General features: G+C 34.5%; 1 protein-coding gene across 3 annotated transcripts in view; it reads left to right on the forward strand.

Moving 5' to 3' along the window:
* The window catches only part of Usp9x (ubiquitin specific peptidase 9 X-linked), a 109,283-nt gene that overhangs the window by 50,771 nt on the left and 38,923 nt on the right, over positions 1-19,589 (forward strand). For all 3 annotated transcript variants that reach the window (XM_077107062.1, XM_077107061.1, XM_077107063.1), the window contains 8 exons: positions 5,199-5,286; positions 7,832-8,174; positions 9,819-9,914; positions 10,763-10,974; positions 12,101-12,341; positions 12,673-12,822; positions 13,795-13,915; positions 19,422-19,552. In XM_077107062.1, the coding sequence (XP_076963177.1) occupies positions 5,199-5,286; positions 7,832-8,174; positions 9,819-9,914; positions 10,763-10,974; positions 12,101-12,341; positions 12,673-12,822; positions 13,795-13,915; positions 19,422-19,552 (1,382 nt within the window). The remainder of the gene's footprint in view (positions 1-5,198; positions 5,287-7,831; positions 8,175-9,818; positions 9,915-10,762; positions 10,975-12,100; positions 12,342-12,672; positions 12,823-13,794; positions 13,916-19,421; positions 19,553-19,589) is intronic.

The following is a 19,589-nucleotide window of genomic DNA, read 5'->3' on the forward strand; positions in this document are numbered from 1 at the left end:
AGGGTGAAAAGAATCTCAGGAAGGTATGAGACATAAGCACATCAGCATACATCTAATGGGAATATCAGAAGATAGGTAAGAGAAAAGGGAACAAAAAAAAAGATGTAACCATTGAAAACCTCCCAAATTTGGTGAAAGACCCTACCCTATAAGTCCAAGAAAATAGAATTCCAAGTAAGAAAAATACAGAGGGGCCCAAACTTGGATATGATAGATAAAATATTTTCCTCCTCACAGGAAACCCTAGTAACAATTAACAGCTGACTTCTTGTCTGAAACATCAAAGGCCAGAAGGCAATAGGACAGCATGTTCGAAGTACCAGTGTAGAGGGATGGACCCAACCATCAAGACTCTTGCGTTCAGTAAAACTGAAGTCCAAAGAAAGAATTCATTATTGTCAGACTTGCAAGAAATCCTAAAGGAAATAATTAAGTGAAAAGCAAGTGACAGCAATGACTCAAAATCTTCAGGAAAAAATGAAGAGGAACACTGTGAATTGATTTGATTTGAGTTGATTTGATTGAGTTGATTCACGAAGAGGAACACTGTGAATCAACTCATCGTAATGGTTATCTATAGAATGCTCCACCCAATGATAGTAGAAACTACCAGTATTATGTAATCATCTCAATAGATGAAGAAAACCTATTTAACAAAATCCTATGACCCTCTTATTATAAAAATGCTCAATAAACCAGGAACACAAAGCAACTCACAGTAGTGTACTACTTCATGCTGAAAGACTGGTTACTTTCCCCCTAGAATTGGGAGTGAGACCTGTTTGTATGTTCTAGCTGCTTCTGTTGAACACTCTGTTTGACATTTTACGCAGGCTAACTAGGTACCCCCCCACCGCCACCAAAATATAAAAAGCTTCTAGATTGAAATGGACAAAGTAAAAGACTATATATGTTTATAATACCATAAGATATAATAAGGAATTTAATTTTAAAACATAATGAGTAAATGTGTTCAACTGCATTACAGGAAACAAAATTAATATACATGAGGAGTGAAAAAACCTGAAAATGAAATAATGAAACAGTTTTAATTACAGTAGCATCAAAAAATAATGAGAAATAAACGAGAGGACAAAACTGGTATACAGGAAGTTACAAAACTTTGTAATTATTTAGGTCTCTTTTTTTCAAAGCCATCCTGTATTCATGGCGTGTAGAACTTTAATATTGTTGAGGTAATGCCGTGGTTTGAATGTGTCACCCAAAGTCCATGTATTGGAAAAAATCCAACAGTGTGGGGAGCTGGGACCCAAGAAAAGGTGATTAGATCATGTAAACCGATGTCCTCATCAAGAAAGCAAGTTGGATGTTGTGAGAATGTGCTTGTTGTAAGAGCTAGTTTGGCCGGGTGTGGTGGCACACACCTGTAATCCCAGCGACTTGGGAAGTTGAGGCAGGAGAATTGCCAGAAGCCAGCCTTAGCAACTGCTAAGCACTAAGCAACTCAGTGACCCTGTCTCTAAATCAAAAATACAAAGTAGGGCTGGGGATGTGGCTCAGTGGTAGAGTATGCCCGAGTTCAATTCCTGGTACAAAAACAACAACCCAAAAAAAACCCTCTTGTTTGGTCCCTCTTGCTCTTTTTTGGCCCTCCTACCTATCACCATAAGATGACCCAGCAAGAAGTTCCTCACCGGCTGTGGACACTTCACATCCCAGCCTCCAGAACTGTAATTAACTCCCTGTTCTCTCTAAATCACCCAGTCTCAGGTATTCTGTCATAGCAGTGTGAAATGGAATAAAGGATGACAATAGTCCCCAAGAAGATCTGCAGATTTAGCATGATCCCTATAAAAATTGCAGCCTGCTTTATTTTCTTGCAGAAATTGACAAAGCTGATTCTAAACACAGAGGGCTCAAATAAAACAAATTTCAAAACCAAAGTTAGCAGACTCTAACTACCTGGTTTCAAACGTACTGCAAAGCAACAATAAGACATTGTGGTGCTGGCATTAAGATAAACGTATCTGTCAGTGAAGTATAATTGACAGTCCAGAAATAAACCCTCACATTTATGATTGAGTTTTACAAGGGTGCCAAACCTAACAGTGGAAAATGAACAGCGCCTCCCCCCCCTTTTTTACAAAGGTTTTTGGAACAATTGGATAGTCACATCTAAAAGACTGTAGTTGGGTCTTTTTGCCTCATACCATATGTTAAAAATTAATTCAAAATGAATCATAGACCCAAAAATAACAGCTAAAGGTATAGTGCTATTAGAAGAAATAGTTATGCATTTATATGACCTTGAGTTAGGGAAAGCAAAGTGATTCAGCCGAAAAAAGCAAAAAGGAAGGGTGGTAAATTGAACTACATGAGTTTCTCAAAATTACCTGCTACAAGTGAAAGCAAAATCAAGAAAATGAAGAGGCAATGTTAGGAAAAATAGGAGACAATATTTACCAATCATGTCTAGTGAGGGACTTGTATCTTGATTATATACAGAACTTTTATTACTTGACAATTAAAGGACAACCTAATTAAGAAGTGGGCAAAGGATCTGAATAGAGAAGCAGTTTAGTATCATCAGTTATTCAGGACATGCAAATCAAAACCATACTAATATAAGCTGTTTTGCCCCTACTAGAATGACAAGATAGCAGCAAATGTTGGTGAGGATGCAGAGAAATTGAAGGCTTCATACATGGCTTGTGGAGTCGCAAAGTTGTGCAGCCACCTTGTTAAACATGTTGGCAGTTGCTCAAAATGTTAAAGCTTATGATCTGTTTCCAGTTATATACTCAAGTGAGATGGTAACAAATTCATGCAAATGTGTGTACGTGAATGTTCGTAGCAATATTGTTCATAATAGCCAAAAAGTGGAAACCCCAAAGTGTCTAATGTTTGATGATTGAATAAATACAATGTATATATACTATTCAGCATTTAAAAAGAATATATGATACAACATGTATGAACTTTGAAAACATGCCAAGTGGACAAAAGCCAATCAGAAAACACTAGGTGTTGCATTGATTACTTTTGTACGAACTGTTTCAAATAGACAAAGGGTTGGGAGGTAGGTAAAAATGGGCAGACAGTGATGGTGAATATACAGCTCAAAAAATCAAATCGTATGCTTTAAATTGGTGGATTTTTATGGTATTGAGTCACATTTCAATAAATGTTAACTAATTAAAGTTCTCTTTCATGAGTTCTGAAATGGGTCCTAGACAACTTGCTATTTATGAGGACAAGAGACAATTTATATTGTCTCAGCCATGATTCACCACTGTTTCCCACCGATTTTCAGACACCTGACTTAATTTGATCTCATGTCATTTCTCCTCCCGTTTTCAATGGGTTATCTGCTATCTCTGGCAACATGTCAAAAATGGATCATCCTCCTTATTTGACTATTAATGAATCAAGGTATTTGCATCAGAATGTTTACAACAAAATCAACCAGATTGTGTTTTTGTTTACGTTGTCTGGAAGCTTCTCTGTAGTGAGAGGGCGTCTTCATCCTTCTTAATTAGCACAGTGGGACCTTCTTACTTCTTGATTATTGTTTAGCTTTCATTGACTCTTGAATTCTATCTTTTGTCTATGGTTGGTAATTAAATTTACAAGAGCAGAGGTTGGTTGCTAAAGCAAATTAGTAAAAATGATGACTTTGCAGTGGAGAAACCTAGTAGAAACCATTTTACCATGTAGCGAAAGGTAGCTTTGTTAAGTGTTGCCACAAGTGACAGGATGTGCCTTAGTGTTACTTTCGTGGGGTGAGCTCTTTTTGATAGTTCTTAACTTTGGGTAGAAGCAAATCTACCCAATCTTTGTGGGTGGAGGCCAGAGATGCTACTAAACATTTTATAGTGCACAGGACAGTCCCATACAACAAAGTGTCCAGCCTAAAATATCAATAGTGTGCAGTTGAGAAACCTAGATGATAGTGTTTTATTATTGTTCAGTTCCTTGTTATTTGGAAGAGCTGAGATATTTTCGAGTAAAAGGACAGGTCTCCAGTTCACTGTCAAATAGTTTAGTATACATGTTGAGTATACATGGCACCTAATGAAGCAAATGGAGCAAAATATAAATAATAGGTGAATACAGATAAAGATTATAAGGAAATTCTTATATTTCTAAAACTTGCTTGAAATTATTAAAAAGTTTACCCTTAAAAACAGTACCTGCCAAAAATACAACTGTTCATGAATTCCCAATATTAAGGTGGTGGGGGAAGGTATTTAAATTGGTGGATTTTTTAAATCCAGCATTTGTCAGAGTACTTCTCAGTCTAGTGCTATAAAAAGAAAATTTTTATGTGACAGAATAGGATTTGATTTTCTATCCATTTTCTTGACATAGTGCTTTAAGTTCTGAGCCCTAATGAAATTGACTTTTCTGGAATTAGATAACACGTATTTAGGACTGTTGGCAGCTAATAATATTTTTGCAGGTAGAAAGCAGTCATAATACATGGAGCTTCTTTCATCACCAAAGCGTCAAAAACAATATTTCCAAAACATTGTAAATGTCCTGTTATTACAGCACATCCAGCTGTTGTTTAGAGAAGAAACTTCACTCTCTTTGAAGACATTGATTACCTATACTATTTCCAAAGGGCACCATGCATTTGGAATTCTTTGGCATGCATACTGCACGCATGCTCTGAAGTCCAGAATCTAGTATAGCCATATCTGTATTTAATGTTAAAGGGAAGCGACATCCATGACATGGTATTGGGGGTATGATAAATTGGTCATGTAGTGTAGCATGTTGTGTTACCCTGTCCTCCCAATTATAAATTAGTAATGTGATTTGTTTATTATACTGAAGTTTTTCTTTTTTTTCTGCAAAGACAGATTCAGTATAATGGGTACTAAATTGAATAAAAAATATATTTTGTCTTGGTTGCCTGTTGTTACGTACCCCTCAGATGAGTGTTAGCCTATAATAAATTGCTTCATTGTATAGTTTAAGGGTTATGCTGAAGAATTCCTGGTATTAACAGATCCTTATCTCTCTTGATCATGTAAAAGGAATAGAAAGTTTCTTTTTCATGGGGACAAAAAAGGAGATGTTTAATACTCAAAACTACCACTTATAAGTAGATTTCAAGTTGCTTTCTAATGTTAAAAGATGAATGAGTTTTTTTAATTGAAAATTTCTTTGATAGAAATAATTGATATGAGTATCCATGTGTATAATGCATGATTTTTCTTAATTTGCAGACCATGAAGACTATGACCCACAAACTGTGAGGCTGGGAAGTAGATATAGTCATGTTCAAGAAGTCCAAGAACGGCTTAACTTCCTTAGGTTTGTTTTATATAATTCCATTGTTTTCTAAGACATAGATAAGAAATGTAGAGGGAATATGCTGTACAGATATATCTTCATTGGGTGGTCTTTTCCCCTTACCACTTATTTTTTTTAAAGGTGAAAATCATTGCCTAAAAGACATACAACATCTCCTTATTTTTGTTACTGAATACTCTAAAATTAATGACTGAGTTGTGACTTTCTTGCAGTATTTAAAGAAAACACATTTTAAGCTTTTTAAAGTAGACTTCTCATATTCATTGTGGGAATTATTTTTATTTTTAAAGCATAGATTTCCATATTTTCACACAACTGGACAGAGAACCACACCTATCTCCATGATATTATAGACACCAAGAAAGTTGAGACAAAAGGTTGCTGGGCCAGCGCCTAAGAAAAGTGGTTTTAGTCTTTTAGTGCCTTGTTTATCTTGACAATGCCTGGCAAGGGCAATCTGGGGTCACATTAGAAACATGATTTCTAATTAGGATGAGGAAAATAAGGTTTATTCCACTAAGTGAAATGCCCAAAACTGTATTTTCTTGGTGATTGAGCTTTTAATGATTATACATTTGAAAATTTGAAAAATATCAAAAATATCTTTGTGGTTAAAATTTTTGATGTATCTTAAAGGATTAAATAAAACACATTATATAGCAGAATTTTTTTCTTATAATAAGTGTGCTAAAAATGCCCAAATTATGTACTTTAGAAAATCTATCACATTTATTATTTTGTTACAAGTTCTAGAGAGAGTATCTTCCTGGGGTTTGTTATTTAGGGACTTCTATTTATTGAACTTTGTTTTCTTTGTTTTTAAGTAATTACAGAATGGTTTTGACTTAAGAAAAACTCAACCAGATTTTAAATTTGGCATTTGTTTAATGTGAAGTAGTTTTAGGGGGAGTTTTTAAATTTGTTTTTTGACCATTCACATAGAGGTGTCTGCTTCCCAGATTTAGAATCACTGCAATAGTGAGTCATCATTAATGATTGGCGTATCTTGTATCCCTTTGGCTTATTAGAACAGAAAAGCAGTTGTAAGCCCTGTTTTCTCTAATTAAAGATCACGATCAGAGGGACCTATTGTGACCCCTACTTATTAGTACTTACCTGTGTGACTTGTAACAACAGATTTAAAGCAAAGGAATCAAATTAATGGCTGCTGTGTATTTGGCCTGTGTTAAACACCTTACACCTCATAGCATAGTGTGAGGGTAGGTGATATCCGGAAGAAAACAAGATTCAAATGACTTAGAGTAGCTTTTTTGAAATCACATAGACAGTATGGGATAGAATTACACTTCTCCACAGGTCTGTGTTCTTCCTATTAGATGAGTAATTTTTCAGACTTGGAGTTTTAGGACTTCTGAGTAGATTCCGTGAAAAATTTTTAAAATAAGCGAGAGAAGTTTCAACCCCATTTCTCATTCCTTTCTTTACCTCTCCTAAGAATTGGAGCAGTTCTGCTTTTGTATCAGATTTCTAAAAGTTATTTTCACTTGAAAAAAGGTTTCTGCTGTTGTCTTTAGAAAACAAAATTAAATAAACTTTGAAAGCAATTGTATTTTTTCCACATTGGACCTCCATTTTTTTGATCTATAAAGTAGAGGTTGTCAGGGTTAGGTAGAAGTGTGTTCTGTGAAAATATCAAAAGCCTTAATTTGAGATCCAAAAATGATTTGAAAAGGAAAAGGAACCTCCTGACATGTAAGTAAATGTACCTTACTCTCATTGGGCATGTGGCTACCATTATGGTGTTAGCTAAAAATTATTATGTTACATTACTCAGAATAAAGTGAGGTGTTCCCTGTCTCATACACATGGCAGAACAGGGTGGGTTAATGGATTCCAAAGGAAATTAGAAAGCTTTACCAAAAAGCACTATTTATAGCAGAATTCACCTTGGTTAATGTCTGTTTTTAATGACCAATCCAATAGTCAGAAAACTAAAAGACCCTAGAGAGCACCACCAAATGATTGATAGGCATCCTATTGATTATTGACCATTGTTTAAGTCATACGTGTTATTGTGTTCAGTGTGACCAGGTAACAAATGATGACTACTAGGTCATCAGAAAGTATTAAAATGGAAGTAATTTTGACCCATAAATATTAACGAGCTATGAATATCTCATTTCCCAGTGATGCCATTTAAACAATGCCAAATCTTCATTATTTTAAACTCAAATTAGTGATTGAATATACTTCGAAAATGGCTGGTTTTACAGACTGTCCTATTTCAATTCAAGGAATGAATGTTTTCTTTATAATCATTTAGTAAAGTTCCATAGGGCTTATACTGGGTGCCTTGTACAGGCGTGTTGAATGAATTCCTATCTAGTAGTAATTTTTTTTTTTTTTTTTTTAGTACTAGATAAAAGTTGAGAAATAGGTTCCTGTGAAAGAACTGACATCTTTTTATCTGTAGTTAAAAAAAAATAATTGTAATAAATGTATTATTTCATACATATACGGATAGATTGCCTTTCAGGATAAAAATTATGTAAATCTAATTGCCAATTTTTTATGTTTTTCCAAGATTTTTATTGAAGGATGGCCAACTGTGGCTATGTGCTCCTCAGGCAAAACAAATATGGAAATGCTTAGCTGAGAATGCAGTTTACCTTTGTGATCGTGAAGCCTGTTTTAAGTGGTATTCCAAATTGATGGGGGATGAACCAGACTTAGATCCTGATATTAATAAGGACTTCTTTGAAAGTAATGTGCTTCAGCTTGATCCTTCCCTATTAACTGAAAATGGAATGAAATGTTTTGAGCGATTCTTCAAAGCTGTGAATTGTCGAGAAGGAAAACTAGTAGCAAAAAGGAGAGCCTATATGATGGATGATTTGGAGTTGATAGGATTAGACTATCTTTGGAGGGTAAGTCAAAAGTAGGAACTCTGTAAACATTATCTGTAGGAATTATAAAGTTACATATAGATATATATGTATTCTGCTCTGATGTATAGCCCAGGCTTCTGGGATGGTAGTGGTTCATCTTGATCTTACTGTATCTTTTTCATTTGAGAGTTTTTTTCTGTATTCTTTCTTTCCATCTCCCTCATTCTGCCACTGGTGTTCCTGTTGTCTGGCTTGAAATTTCGTGTTTATTTATGTGTAGGAGTATACTAACCATACAAATCTTTAATGAATTTCCCCATGGAAGTTAATCCGCTCCACCCCAGTTTCATTCATTGTAGATCTTCCTTCATTATTAATTTTAGTTCATTGTACGTTTGACACTAAAACAGAGGACAGAAAAGAAAACTTTATTTATAGACAGGATTATGAGTGTGTACTTTATGGGCACTGTTAAACTTATATTGGTAAATACTTAGGGAAGTATAATATTATCTATTTAAGGCTAATCTTTCCATCTTTTATAGTATTTATATATTATTCCTATCTTTAAAAAGCTGACCTATTGCCAGGTACAGTGGTACACACTTAATAATCCTAGCAACTGGGAGACAAGACAATCATAAGTTCAACGTGAGATCCTGTTTCAAAATTAAAACAAAAAGAGCTTGGGATGTAGTTCAATTAGGGTTTCTGGGTTGAATCCCCAGTATCATACACAAAAAAAATACATAAATCGGGGACGGGGTTGTGGCTTAGCGGTAGAGTGCTCAACTAGCACGTGCAAGGCCCTGGGTTCGATCCTCACATAAAAATAAATAAATAAAATCAAAATCAAGGTATTATGTCCAACTACAACTAAAAAATAAAATTTAAAAAAAAGCTAAAAAAAAAAGAACTAAATCTGACCTGTTATACAGCACTTTATATCGTTTTCTTAGATTTCTATGAAATTATGTTCTACAAACCATAGGTAGACTAAGATGTTTAGTGTGGTATATGACTATTTGAAACATTTTTAAGAAAGTGTTCTCAGCTTTTTTGTAGCAGCAGAAAAGGTTAGTGGGGATCCTTAGCACATACTAAAATTTAACAGCAGAAATGGATTTTAAAAATCAAAATTCACGTAATAATCCAAAATGTAAATCTAATCAAACAAAGAAATCCTGTGGTTTTTGTTGTTGTTTGGTGTCCCCAAGCCTCTTAGAGTGGTCAGCACTGAAACACCTCCTTTAAGCCCTCTTGGGTTCTGAACATAGTTTGAAAACCACTAATGTAATTAGATGGGTGATAAAGCTTTCTAGAAACTGGGAATGGAAGGAGAGTATGCTAAACTATTTCACTATTCTCTTCCTTCCTTTCAACTAATTTGAATTCCTCCTGTAATGCCTTACGACTTGGTTAATAAGATGTTAAAATTATAGAGTTAAATAATAATGGTCAAAGATTATTTTATCTTAAGTAAAATGTCTCATTCTTAGTTTTCTTTATTCAAAGACTAAAATTTTTCATTTATTCTTTTGGTCTATTTCTACCAGTTTCACTTGATTGTTAAAGTCAGATTATAATTAAATATTAATTTTTGAAGAGTATATTAAAAATAATTGAGCATATGATCAACTAAACATGTCTTGAGAATTAACATTTCAATCTTTTTGAACCTAGGTTGTGATTCAGAGTAATGATGATATTGCCAGCAGAGCTATAGATCTACTGAAAGAGATATACACAAACCTTGGTCCAAGGCTACAAGTTAATCAGGTAAGAATCTGTGTGCTTAAAACATCCACATACACCAAACACAGTGGCACATGACTGTAATCCCAGCCATTTGAGAGGCCGAAGCAGGAGGATTGCAAGTTCCAGATCAACTTGGGCAACGTAGTGAGACCCTTTCTCAACTGCTGTGCATGGCCAAGGCCCTGGGTTCAATCCCCAGTACCACAAGCAAAATAAATAAACAAAACCAATTCCCACATATTACAGTACCAGTTGGTAACACTTGGCACTCTGTGTCCTGTAACAATTTTATTCTTTGTTTTTTTAGTTGCAGTTGGACACAGTACTTTTATTTATTTTTATGTGGTACTGAGGCTTGAACCCAGCACCTCGTACATGCTAAGCGAATGCTCTACCACTGAGCCCCAGCCCCAAGAATTTTATTCTTTTATTCAGAATTAACTAGAAATTGTTTTGTTCCAACTCTTATCAAAAATATTGGTAAAAAGTTCATATTTCTGTTAAACAAAATAACATATAAGTGAATCTTGACATACATGGCTGGCTTAATTTGTTTGAATATGATTATTGATCATCTGTTGAAATGGCAAAGAGATTTACTGAATTTGTTTTGATACTAGTACCTAATCTTTTAAAGTTCATTTTGGAAACCTACTTTATCCTAGTAATTTCCATTAACATTAGCTTAACCTTAAAAAAAGAGACAGAAAAGAAAAACCTTGTTGTGTTGTTTTATTACTATAGACCGAGTCTCATTGAGAGCTACCTTTAAATTAGCCATTGTTATCTCTAATTAAGTTAATGTTATATGTTTAATTTTTCCATCTTAGAGCAACTTGAACTATCTTTATTTGGCCTGTTATTTGTAGGTGGTGATCCATGAAGACTTCATTCAGTCTTGCTTTGATCGCTTGAAAGCTTCTTATGACACGTTGTGTGTTTTGGATGGTGACAAAGACAGTATTAATTGTGCAAGACAAGAAGCAGTTCGAATGGTTCGAGTATTAACTGTTTTAAGAGAATATATAAATGAATGTGACAGTGATTATCATGAGGAAAGAACAATTCTACCTATGTCAAGGTTTGTGAATAACTGATCAACTAGTGCTAATTCTTAATTATTGGGTATTTTCCTAATCATGATTGAAAAAGACAATACAGGTAAAAAGAGTGAGGAAATTAATCTTTTTACAAAATATTAGTGTCTTGCCCATTAAAAACATTATTTGTGCCAGGTGTGATGATGCATACATGTAGTCCCAGCGACTCGGGAAGCTAGCGTAGGAGAATCCTGAATTCAAGGCCAACCTGGGCAACATAGCAAAACATAGAAAAACTGAGTTATTTGTATCATACAGAATGTTTGCAATAGTGGCCTTTTTAACTGTTAAAAATAATAGCTTAGTCAGATTGGGGAGTAATTAGAACTTTTTTAAGCTGCCATTATAGATAGCTAATATAAGAAGAAATATAATATCTTCAGCAGCTGGGGTTGTGTCTCAGTGGCCGAGCGCTTGCGTAGCATATGTGAGGCACTGGGTTTGATTCTCAGCACCACATATAAATAAATAAAGGTCCATTGACAACTAAAATATATTTTTAGAAAAAAGAAAAAAGATTTTCATAGGGGCTAAGTAACATTTTTCTTAAGGTTCATCATTTAGTAATTTAAATGCCATTTATATAAAGTGTTATCTTGTTTTGCCTTTTAAGAATTAGATAAAGTTACTCCTTTAGTATGATTTGTATTTTGTATCTTAACTAGAAGAAGGTAATATGCTAACATAAATATCATTTTCGGGTGAATTTTCATATTTAGAATTTTTCAGGGAAAATATATATTAGCATTTTTGTTGATGTTCTCAAGGTAAAGTTTACATTTCACATTTATAAAGTCTTAATTGGCTTTTATAGCATAAAAGTAAGTGAATTTTTCTGTCACTGTCTTAATTTCCTTGAGTCATATCCATCATTTTCAGCATCTGTAGGTAGAAAATTAACGAACATGTTGTGTTTTGAAGTTACTTGTGGTTAAAAGGAGCGATCATTTTTCATTCTGAGGATACTAAAAATAATAAGTATCTTTAATTCACTTCCCCTTATTTAATAAGAAAATACTCAGTGTTAAATTTCTAGCTTTATTTTCTTGGCCACTGGATTTGAAAGACTGGTGAATATGATAATGTTTTCCATTTTTTCCCCCACAGAGCTTTCCGTGGCAAACACCTCTCTTTTGTAGTTCGATTTCCAAACCAGGGTAGACAGGTAGATGACCTGGAGGTATGGTCTCATACAAATGATACAATTGGTTCAGTTCGACGTTGTATTCTCAATCGCATTAAAGCCAATGTAGCCCATACAAAAATTGAGCTCTTTGTGGGCGGTGAGCTAATAGATCCTGGAGATGATAGGAAATTGATTGGACAATTAAACCTTAAAGATAAATCGGTAAGTAAAGTATGTATACTTGCTAATTTTTTTGATAAAACTAAACCTGAGATTATTTATTAATTCATTCAAGAAATGCTTTTTATTATGCGTAAGGCTGTGGTAGGTGTTTGGGCTTATACTGCTAACTAAAACAGGCATACTGACACCTACAAAATATCAGAATAAATATTTCTAAAAACTAAGTGGGTTATATAAATATTTTTAAAAATTTCTTAAAGTATAGCATGTCATTTTAGGGTGTTTTCTTGGTATATCACTAGGTTCTGAGTTGGGTTTTGTGTAAATATTTTTCCTCGTCTTTGATACTAATACATTATGTTCTTTTCAGCTGATTACAGCCAAACTTACGCAAATAAGTTCCAATATGCCTTCAAGCCCTGATAGCTCTTCTGATTCCTCAACTGGATCTCCTGGAAATCACGGTAACCATTACAGTGATGGTCCCAATCCAGAAGTGGAAAGTTGTTTGCCCGGAGTGGTGAGTAGATGCAGTTGTCACTTTCTGTGTGTAAGACATTGTGCTAGCTAGAATCTTGAGAATAAAGAAGTATACAAAATACTTGTTTTTTCTTGAGTTTACAATAGTTATCAACTATTGACCATCAACGTTAGAATGGATTGCTCTAAATGGTGATTGTAACTCAGTTGAAGTGTAAAACAATTTCCCTATAGGTACATATGATGTGTTTACATTGAAGTAATCTATTAGAGCCTAATTATAATACTCAAATATATAAATTTCAAAAAATATCATTGTCACTAGGCGTGGTGGTACATGCCTATAATCCCAGCAGCTTTGGAGGCTGAGGCAGGAGCATCACGAGTTTGAAGCCTGCCTCAGCAAAAGGAAGGCACTAAGCAACTCAGTGAGACCCTGTCTCTAAATGAAATGCAAAATAGGGCTGGGGATGTGCCTTGGTGGCCTAGTGCCCCTGAGTTCAATCCCTAGTACCAGAATAAAATGGGTCCTTTATTTAAAACTGTTTATGTAGGAAAATATCTGTAGTCTTCTTAGATTCTCAGCAGAGTATCGTCCATAGAAGCAGTTATTTCTCCCTTTCTTGACATCTCCTTTGTCCCCTCTCCACAAAAATCTTAATGACTACAGTAACACCAGCTATTCCAGTGTCAGAAGAATTTGGCTCCCAGCAGCAGTTTGATTAGGAATTGAGTAGTGCGAATAGTATCCTTTTGTATGTCCAGAGTTTTAAGTTGTATATGTGGGAGAAATTTAATAGAACAGTAAAAGAGCCATCACAAAGAAGTTACTGGAAGTGTCTTAGATAAGGTGTTCAGTCCGTATCAGGAAGGATTTGTAAAGGTGAGAAGATGCCAAAAGCTAACTATAGCAGAGTAGACATGAGATGAACAAATTATAGAGTTTAACTTCTTTGGATTATGTTTTTTGTGGGGGATGATTTACAGGTAATTCATGTATTTTGTATTCTAGATAATGTCACTGCATCCTAGATACATCTCTTTCCTTTGGCAAGTTGCAGACTTGGGTAGTAGCCTAAACATGCCACCTCTTAGAGATGGAGCAAGAGTGCTTATGAAACTTATGCCACCAGGTAAGAATGTTTAAATGATGATGAAGTTCATGCTGAACAATAAAAGGGGTATGTTTGCAAATTCGTTCTGAATGGACCACAACTTAAGGGTTGACAAACACAAGCCAAATGCAACCTAATACCTTTTTTTAAATAAACAAATACCTTAAGATGGTTTCTAAATTTTTTAATTTCTTTTAAAAAATGCAAAAGAGTGCTATTTTGTGATCCATGAAATTTAAATTTTAACGTAGATAATCAAAATTACATTGGTATATAGCCACACTCAAAGACTCACTGTCTTTTGATACTTTTGTTTTGCAATAGCATAGCTTAGTAATTGTGACCCACAAGCCTCAAATATTTACTCTGAGGCCTTTTATAGATAACATTTGCTTTCATATATCTTGTTATGTAGATCATTTGTCACCAACAGTATTGTTGCTTCTTTATTCCCTAGAAACAATCACTTTAAACTTTAACTTTTATTCTTACATATGTATGTACCATTATATCTGTAAATAATATCCTCTTACCACTGGTTCTTTGTCACTTTTAGATGTATACTGATTGTCCACTATGTAGATGAAAATTCTTACTCCTACATCCTCGCCAATTTGTGTAAATATCTCTTTAATTCTTCCCATATACCTTCTTGAATCTTTCAAATAATTTTCCATTATTGTTCATTATATAATCCATCAACTCTGCTGTTGTCCTTTTCCTCTTCATCTTCCTCATTTGGCGGTTCTTTGCCTTCCATACACAGCTTTCAATTTGAGTCTTTGGGAATACCACAGAAGTGATGTTCTTTTCTTCTCCATGTGTTCTTTCTGATGCTATGTGATTTCAGTTTCTTTCTTTACTCTTTATGATCTCTGTAAGCACTTGAGTTTTTTCCTTCTCTGCTGGAAAAATTATTCTTTTCCCTTTGTAATAAAGTATTTTGAGATACCTTGAATCTGTTTATACTTTTTCTCATTGGGCTTTTTTTATGCATTTATATCTGTATGAACTCATGGTTTCCTGTTACATTCAAAGGATTATAATCTGTTACTTGACATTTACTTGAATGCTCAAATTATCTCTAATTTGGTCAGTAGAAACCTCTTCAAGCTGGTTTCTTTTAATTTGTTCTCATCAGTTTTTGAGCACTTGTGTTCTTGTTGGCTCAAGGTAATTCAGGCTGACAACCTGTATTTTGTAACCCTAGTCTAGAATCTGCCATTTCTCCAAGGACCTATGGGTCCTTGTACACATACATATAGTGTATGTGTGTGTATATTTATTTTAAAACCATCGGATCATGTCAGTTCCTCCAGTTGTCACCTGTGACAGGTTCATTCTAATTTTCTATCTTTCTGTATTTGTGAAATGTCTGGTAGTTGTCCTTTAACATATTTTCCTATTTAATCTATCCTCCTCATGTAACAAGTCATCACCACCAACCGTTTCTGTATGCAGGACTCTACTCTCAATCCTGGGCCTCACTCCACTCAATGGTCATTGTCCTGACATCGCTTGAGTTAAATCTTCATGCTGGGTTACTTCTGTGTATGGACTCTCTCCTCCCCTTGCACTGTTTCTTAATTCAAAAAAGCAACTCAGCATTTCTTTCATCACCTTGATGTGTTCGAAAAGTACAGATCAATTGTGGTGTTGACCATCTCAGAAATCTTCATGATTTTATATAGGTTGTATATTTTTTTTTCCACACAATACAACTTACATTGATGCCTTGTTTATCTCAGGGCATCACAACAGGAGACACTGTGTCCTTTTGGTTACATTAACCCAGATTTACTTAGTTGCTGGGTTTCTCCTCTGAAGTTAATAGTTTTGAGACATTGCCTATCTTTTCCTGATGAAGTTTTCGCCTTACTTATTTACTGTGATTATGACGTAAATCAGTTTTTATCATGATTGCAGAATTATTTTCACTTCATCATTCCTTTTCCATCTGTTAACTGGCATTATATATTATAAGGTAGCGCTTTGTCTTCAGTTTGTTAATATATTGTCACTCTTTACTCATTGATTCTTACTTCATTTATTTGGTTATATCCAATATAATCGATCTGTTTTAGAGGGATTGGAAACTTTGCTTCTTAAAAAGATTTTAACTCCTCTGTGCACAGGCTCTTGATTCATCTATACTTTTCTAAGTACTTGTTATTAAATCCTTAGCTTTCTAGGATTGAGTGGCGTTCAAATTTTCAGATACCTACTTACCTTCCTCCTCGCCCCAATAAGCACTTCTTGGCTCAGCTAAACCATCTTCCATCCTTACATCTTTAATAATTTGTTAACAGCTTTCTAGTGTTGCTTCCTCTCGTTTTTATGTCCTTCTGAGTTTATTTTTATATTCATTCTTATTTTAGTGGCATTTGGAGATACTTTACTGATAGTTATATGTATCATTTAATTTATCATGATAGTTTTTTTATGGATACACATACATTTATTTATTTCATACAAATATATCATACTTTTTTCTAGGATAATTACCCTGTAAATAATTCTGTCCTGTGCCCTTATATCTTTCTATTAAATCAAAAAAATAGAAATACAAAACTTTTGAGAAGGTTTATCTATATATATAAATCATCCTCCCTACATTACCACCAATTTAGGATGGTGTTTTGTCTCAAATGAATGGATTTTTTTTTTTTCAGCCAAGAAAATGGTCATCAGTTCAAAGTTGATCTCCTTTCTAGGGAGATATTACAAGGAATATTCATCCATAGCTTTCCAGACAATATACCAACTATATTTTATTGGTACTAGAGATTGAAATGGGTGTGGGGCGTTGACCACTGAGTGACCATGATAGTTTTTACAACTGTCTTATGCTTCTATTACTGCCTTAGTAACCACCTTACTGGCTTTCTCATCTTACTTTCTGATTAGTGAGACAAGTCACTTCACAAATTAGCCTCTCAGATAAAACTTACCTAAATTTTATTTAATCCTGATATGTTTTATTGTATAAAATTTGTATTATTTCATTCATTAATGTCTCAGTAATAGTTGTAGCATTATATATCCAAATTCAACCTTCTGACATTATAAAATACAAAAATACAAAATAAAATACAAAACAGAATCCTTGGTCTTGTGATTTGAGTTTAGTGCCACCAGATGGCGAGAGTGAGCTCTTTTCAGGAGTCTCAGGCAGAAATTTTGAGAAGATGCTTTTTTCAGATGATAATCAGCTGTGTAACATTTAAGTAATCATTTAATATGTGTGCATATATGCATATATTTTCCCCACATTTTTATTGGTGCATTATAGTTGTACTTATTCATGGGATGTGTTATGTATTATTACATGCACACAATACACAGTAAAACAGTATAATTTGGCCAATATCTCTCCCCAGCACTTTCCCCCTCGCTTCCCACCTCCAGCCACTTAGTCCCTTTCCTTAATTAACGATCTTCCATTGATTTTTCATGTGATCCATCCCCATCTTTTTCTTTTACTTCTCTAGTTTCCACATGTGACAGAAAATACATAACCCTTGACCACCTCAGTTTGACTTATTTAAATTTTCCTGAAAATGACATAAATTTAATTTTTCTTTACAGCTGAATAAAACTCCAGTGTGTATAATATACCACACTTTCTTTATCCATTCATTGATGGCACCTAGGTTGATTAAATAGCTTGGATATTGTGAATTATGCTGCTATAAACATAGCATGCATGTCCTAGTAATTGATTTTATGTCTTAGGTATTTGCAGATCATTGCCTGAAGTAAAGTGGGCCTCTACTGTGATTTGCTGTTCAACTTGGAGCTTCTGTATTCTTTATAATTTGATGTCTTATGATCTAAACTAGACTTAACTCCTGTGTCCTTTGTGTGCAGCAGAAAAAGACACTTGCTTGATACTGAGTGATTAAATTGTTTATTTACCAGGCAGAATAAGTTGCTTTTTTTATAGAAGCTTCGGGCAGCTCATATTTTAAAATATGTCAAAGTCTGTTATAAGGTCTTTGAACTAATTAATGCATGTAATTGTTAAGGTCTGTAAACAAGTCAGATTGGCACCTGTTATTTTGCCAGAGAAATGTTAGAGTCTGTAAACAAGTCTGGATGGCGCCTGGCCAAATGCCAGAGGGAGTGGTTTGTAAAGTAACAAAAGCAAGCCATTAAGTGTGGAGATTCCTTATTGGTTGACTGCTGTATCTATTTTATGCTAATTAGATAAACTGTGTAAAATGTATAAATACCTCGGTTGTCCTACAATAAACGGCTCCTATTCCTGCTGCATCAACGTACACAAGTTATTCGTCACCCCCTGGATATTTTGCCCAGCCAGCCGGGCTGCGGCATGTAATAATACGTAACACATCCCATGAATAAGTACAACTATAATGCACCGATAAAAATGTGGGGAAAATATATGCATATATGCACACATATTAAATGATTACTTAATTTATGATTACTTAATTTACTATTAATTTTCTGTAGGAAAAAAGTAGTTAGTAATTTATCGAGCAATTTTTTAAATTATAGGGCAGTTACTTAGAAAGAACTTTATCAAAGTACTTTCTAAAGGTAATTAACTATTTTTTCTTTCTTCCCTCTGCCCCCAAGCATTAAGAATAAGATGGATTCAAGTGAGAAGAGACAGAATTCCCCTGATTAATTATTCTTAAATTTGGTAGCAAATGCCTAATTGTATTGTGGAATTATTGTTTTATTTAACTCTCTTCACTATAATTTAGAAGAAACTCAAAAAATTTTAATTACACAAGTATAGAAAAAATTCAAAGTTCTTATTTTAAGGTAAACATTTGCATTATTAATGGTGGCTAAAAATTTTAGGAATGTTTCCTGTGTACCACCATGTCTTTCTCAGTGAAGCAAGCTAGTTTTGGTTGGTTTAGTTTTTTTGGTACCAGGAATTGAACCCAGGGGCACTTAATCACTGAGCCATATCCCTAGCACCCCCGCCCCTTTAAAAAATATATATCTTTTTAATTGTCAATGGATCTTTATTTTATTCATTTATTTATATGTGGTGCTGAGAATTGAACCCAGTGCCTCACACATGTGAGGCAAATGCTCTACCACTGAGCCTCAACCCCAGCCCCCACCTCCCCCACCCCTTTTATTTTTTATTTTGAGACAGGGCCTTACCAAGTTGCTAGTGGTGTCATGAGGACACACAGAGAATTTGGAGGAAAGGGTTTATAATTTTTTTGTTCTTTGTTTTGTTTTTTAACCCAGGAGCCACTAAGATTATAGGCATGTTCCACTGTGCTGCTTCAGAACCACTTCTTTTGAAGTGGTTTTTTTTTTTCCCCAGTCTCCGTTGGCCTAGGAGGGCATGTTCACTAGAAACCTCTACTGCTCCCTTTATGTTTAAGATGACTGATTAAAGGGCCCTGGTTGGGGTGGCGGTGTGTGTGTGTGGTTAAATCAATCTAGTTTAAAAGAGCCTGTGGCAACTGAAATATTATGAAGATGTGAATTATGTTTTGTTTCAGACCGTGTCTTCTCTTTCTTACAGATAGTACAACAATAGAAAAATTAAGAGCTATTTGTTTAGACCACGCCAAACTTGGAGAGAGCAGCCTTAGTCCATCTCTCGACTCGCTTTTCTTTGGTCCTTCAGCCTCACAAGTGCTATACCTAACAGAGGTTGGTTCCCCCCTCCCCCTTTTGAATTTATTCCATT

This window comes from Callospermophilus lateralis, chromosome X, assembly GCF_048772815.1.
Source record: "Callospermophilus lateralis isolate mCalLat2 chromosome X, mCalLat2.hap1, whole genome shotgun sequence".
NCBI lineage: Eukaryota > Metazoa > Chordata > Mammalia > Rodentia > Sciuridae > Callospermophilus > Callospermophilus lateralis.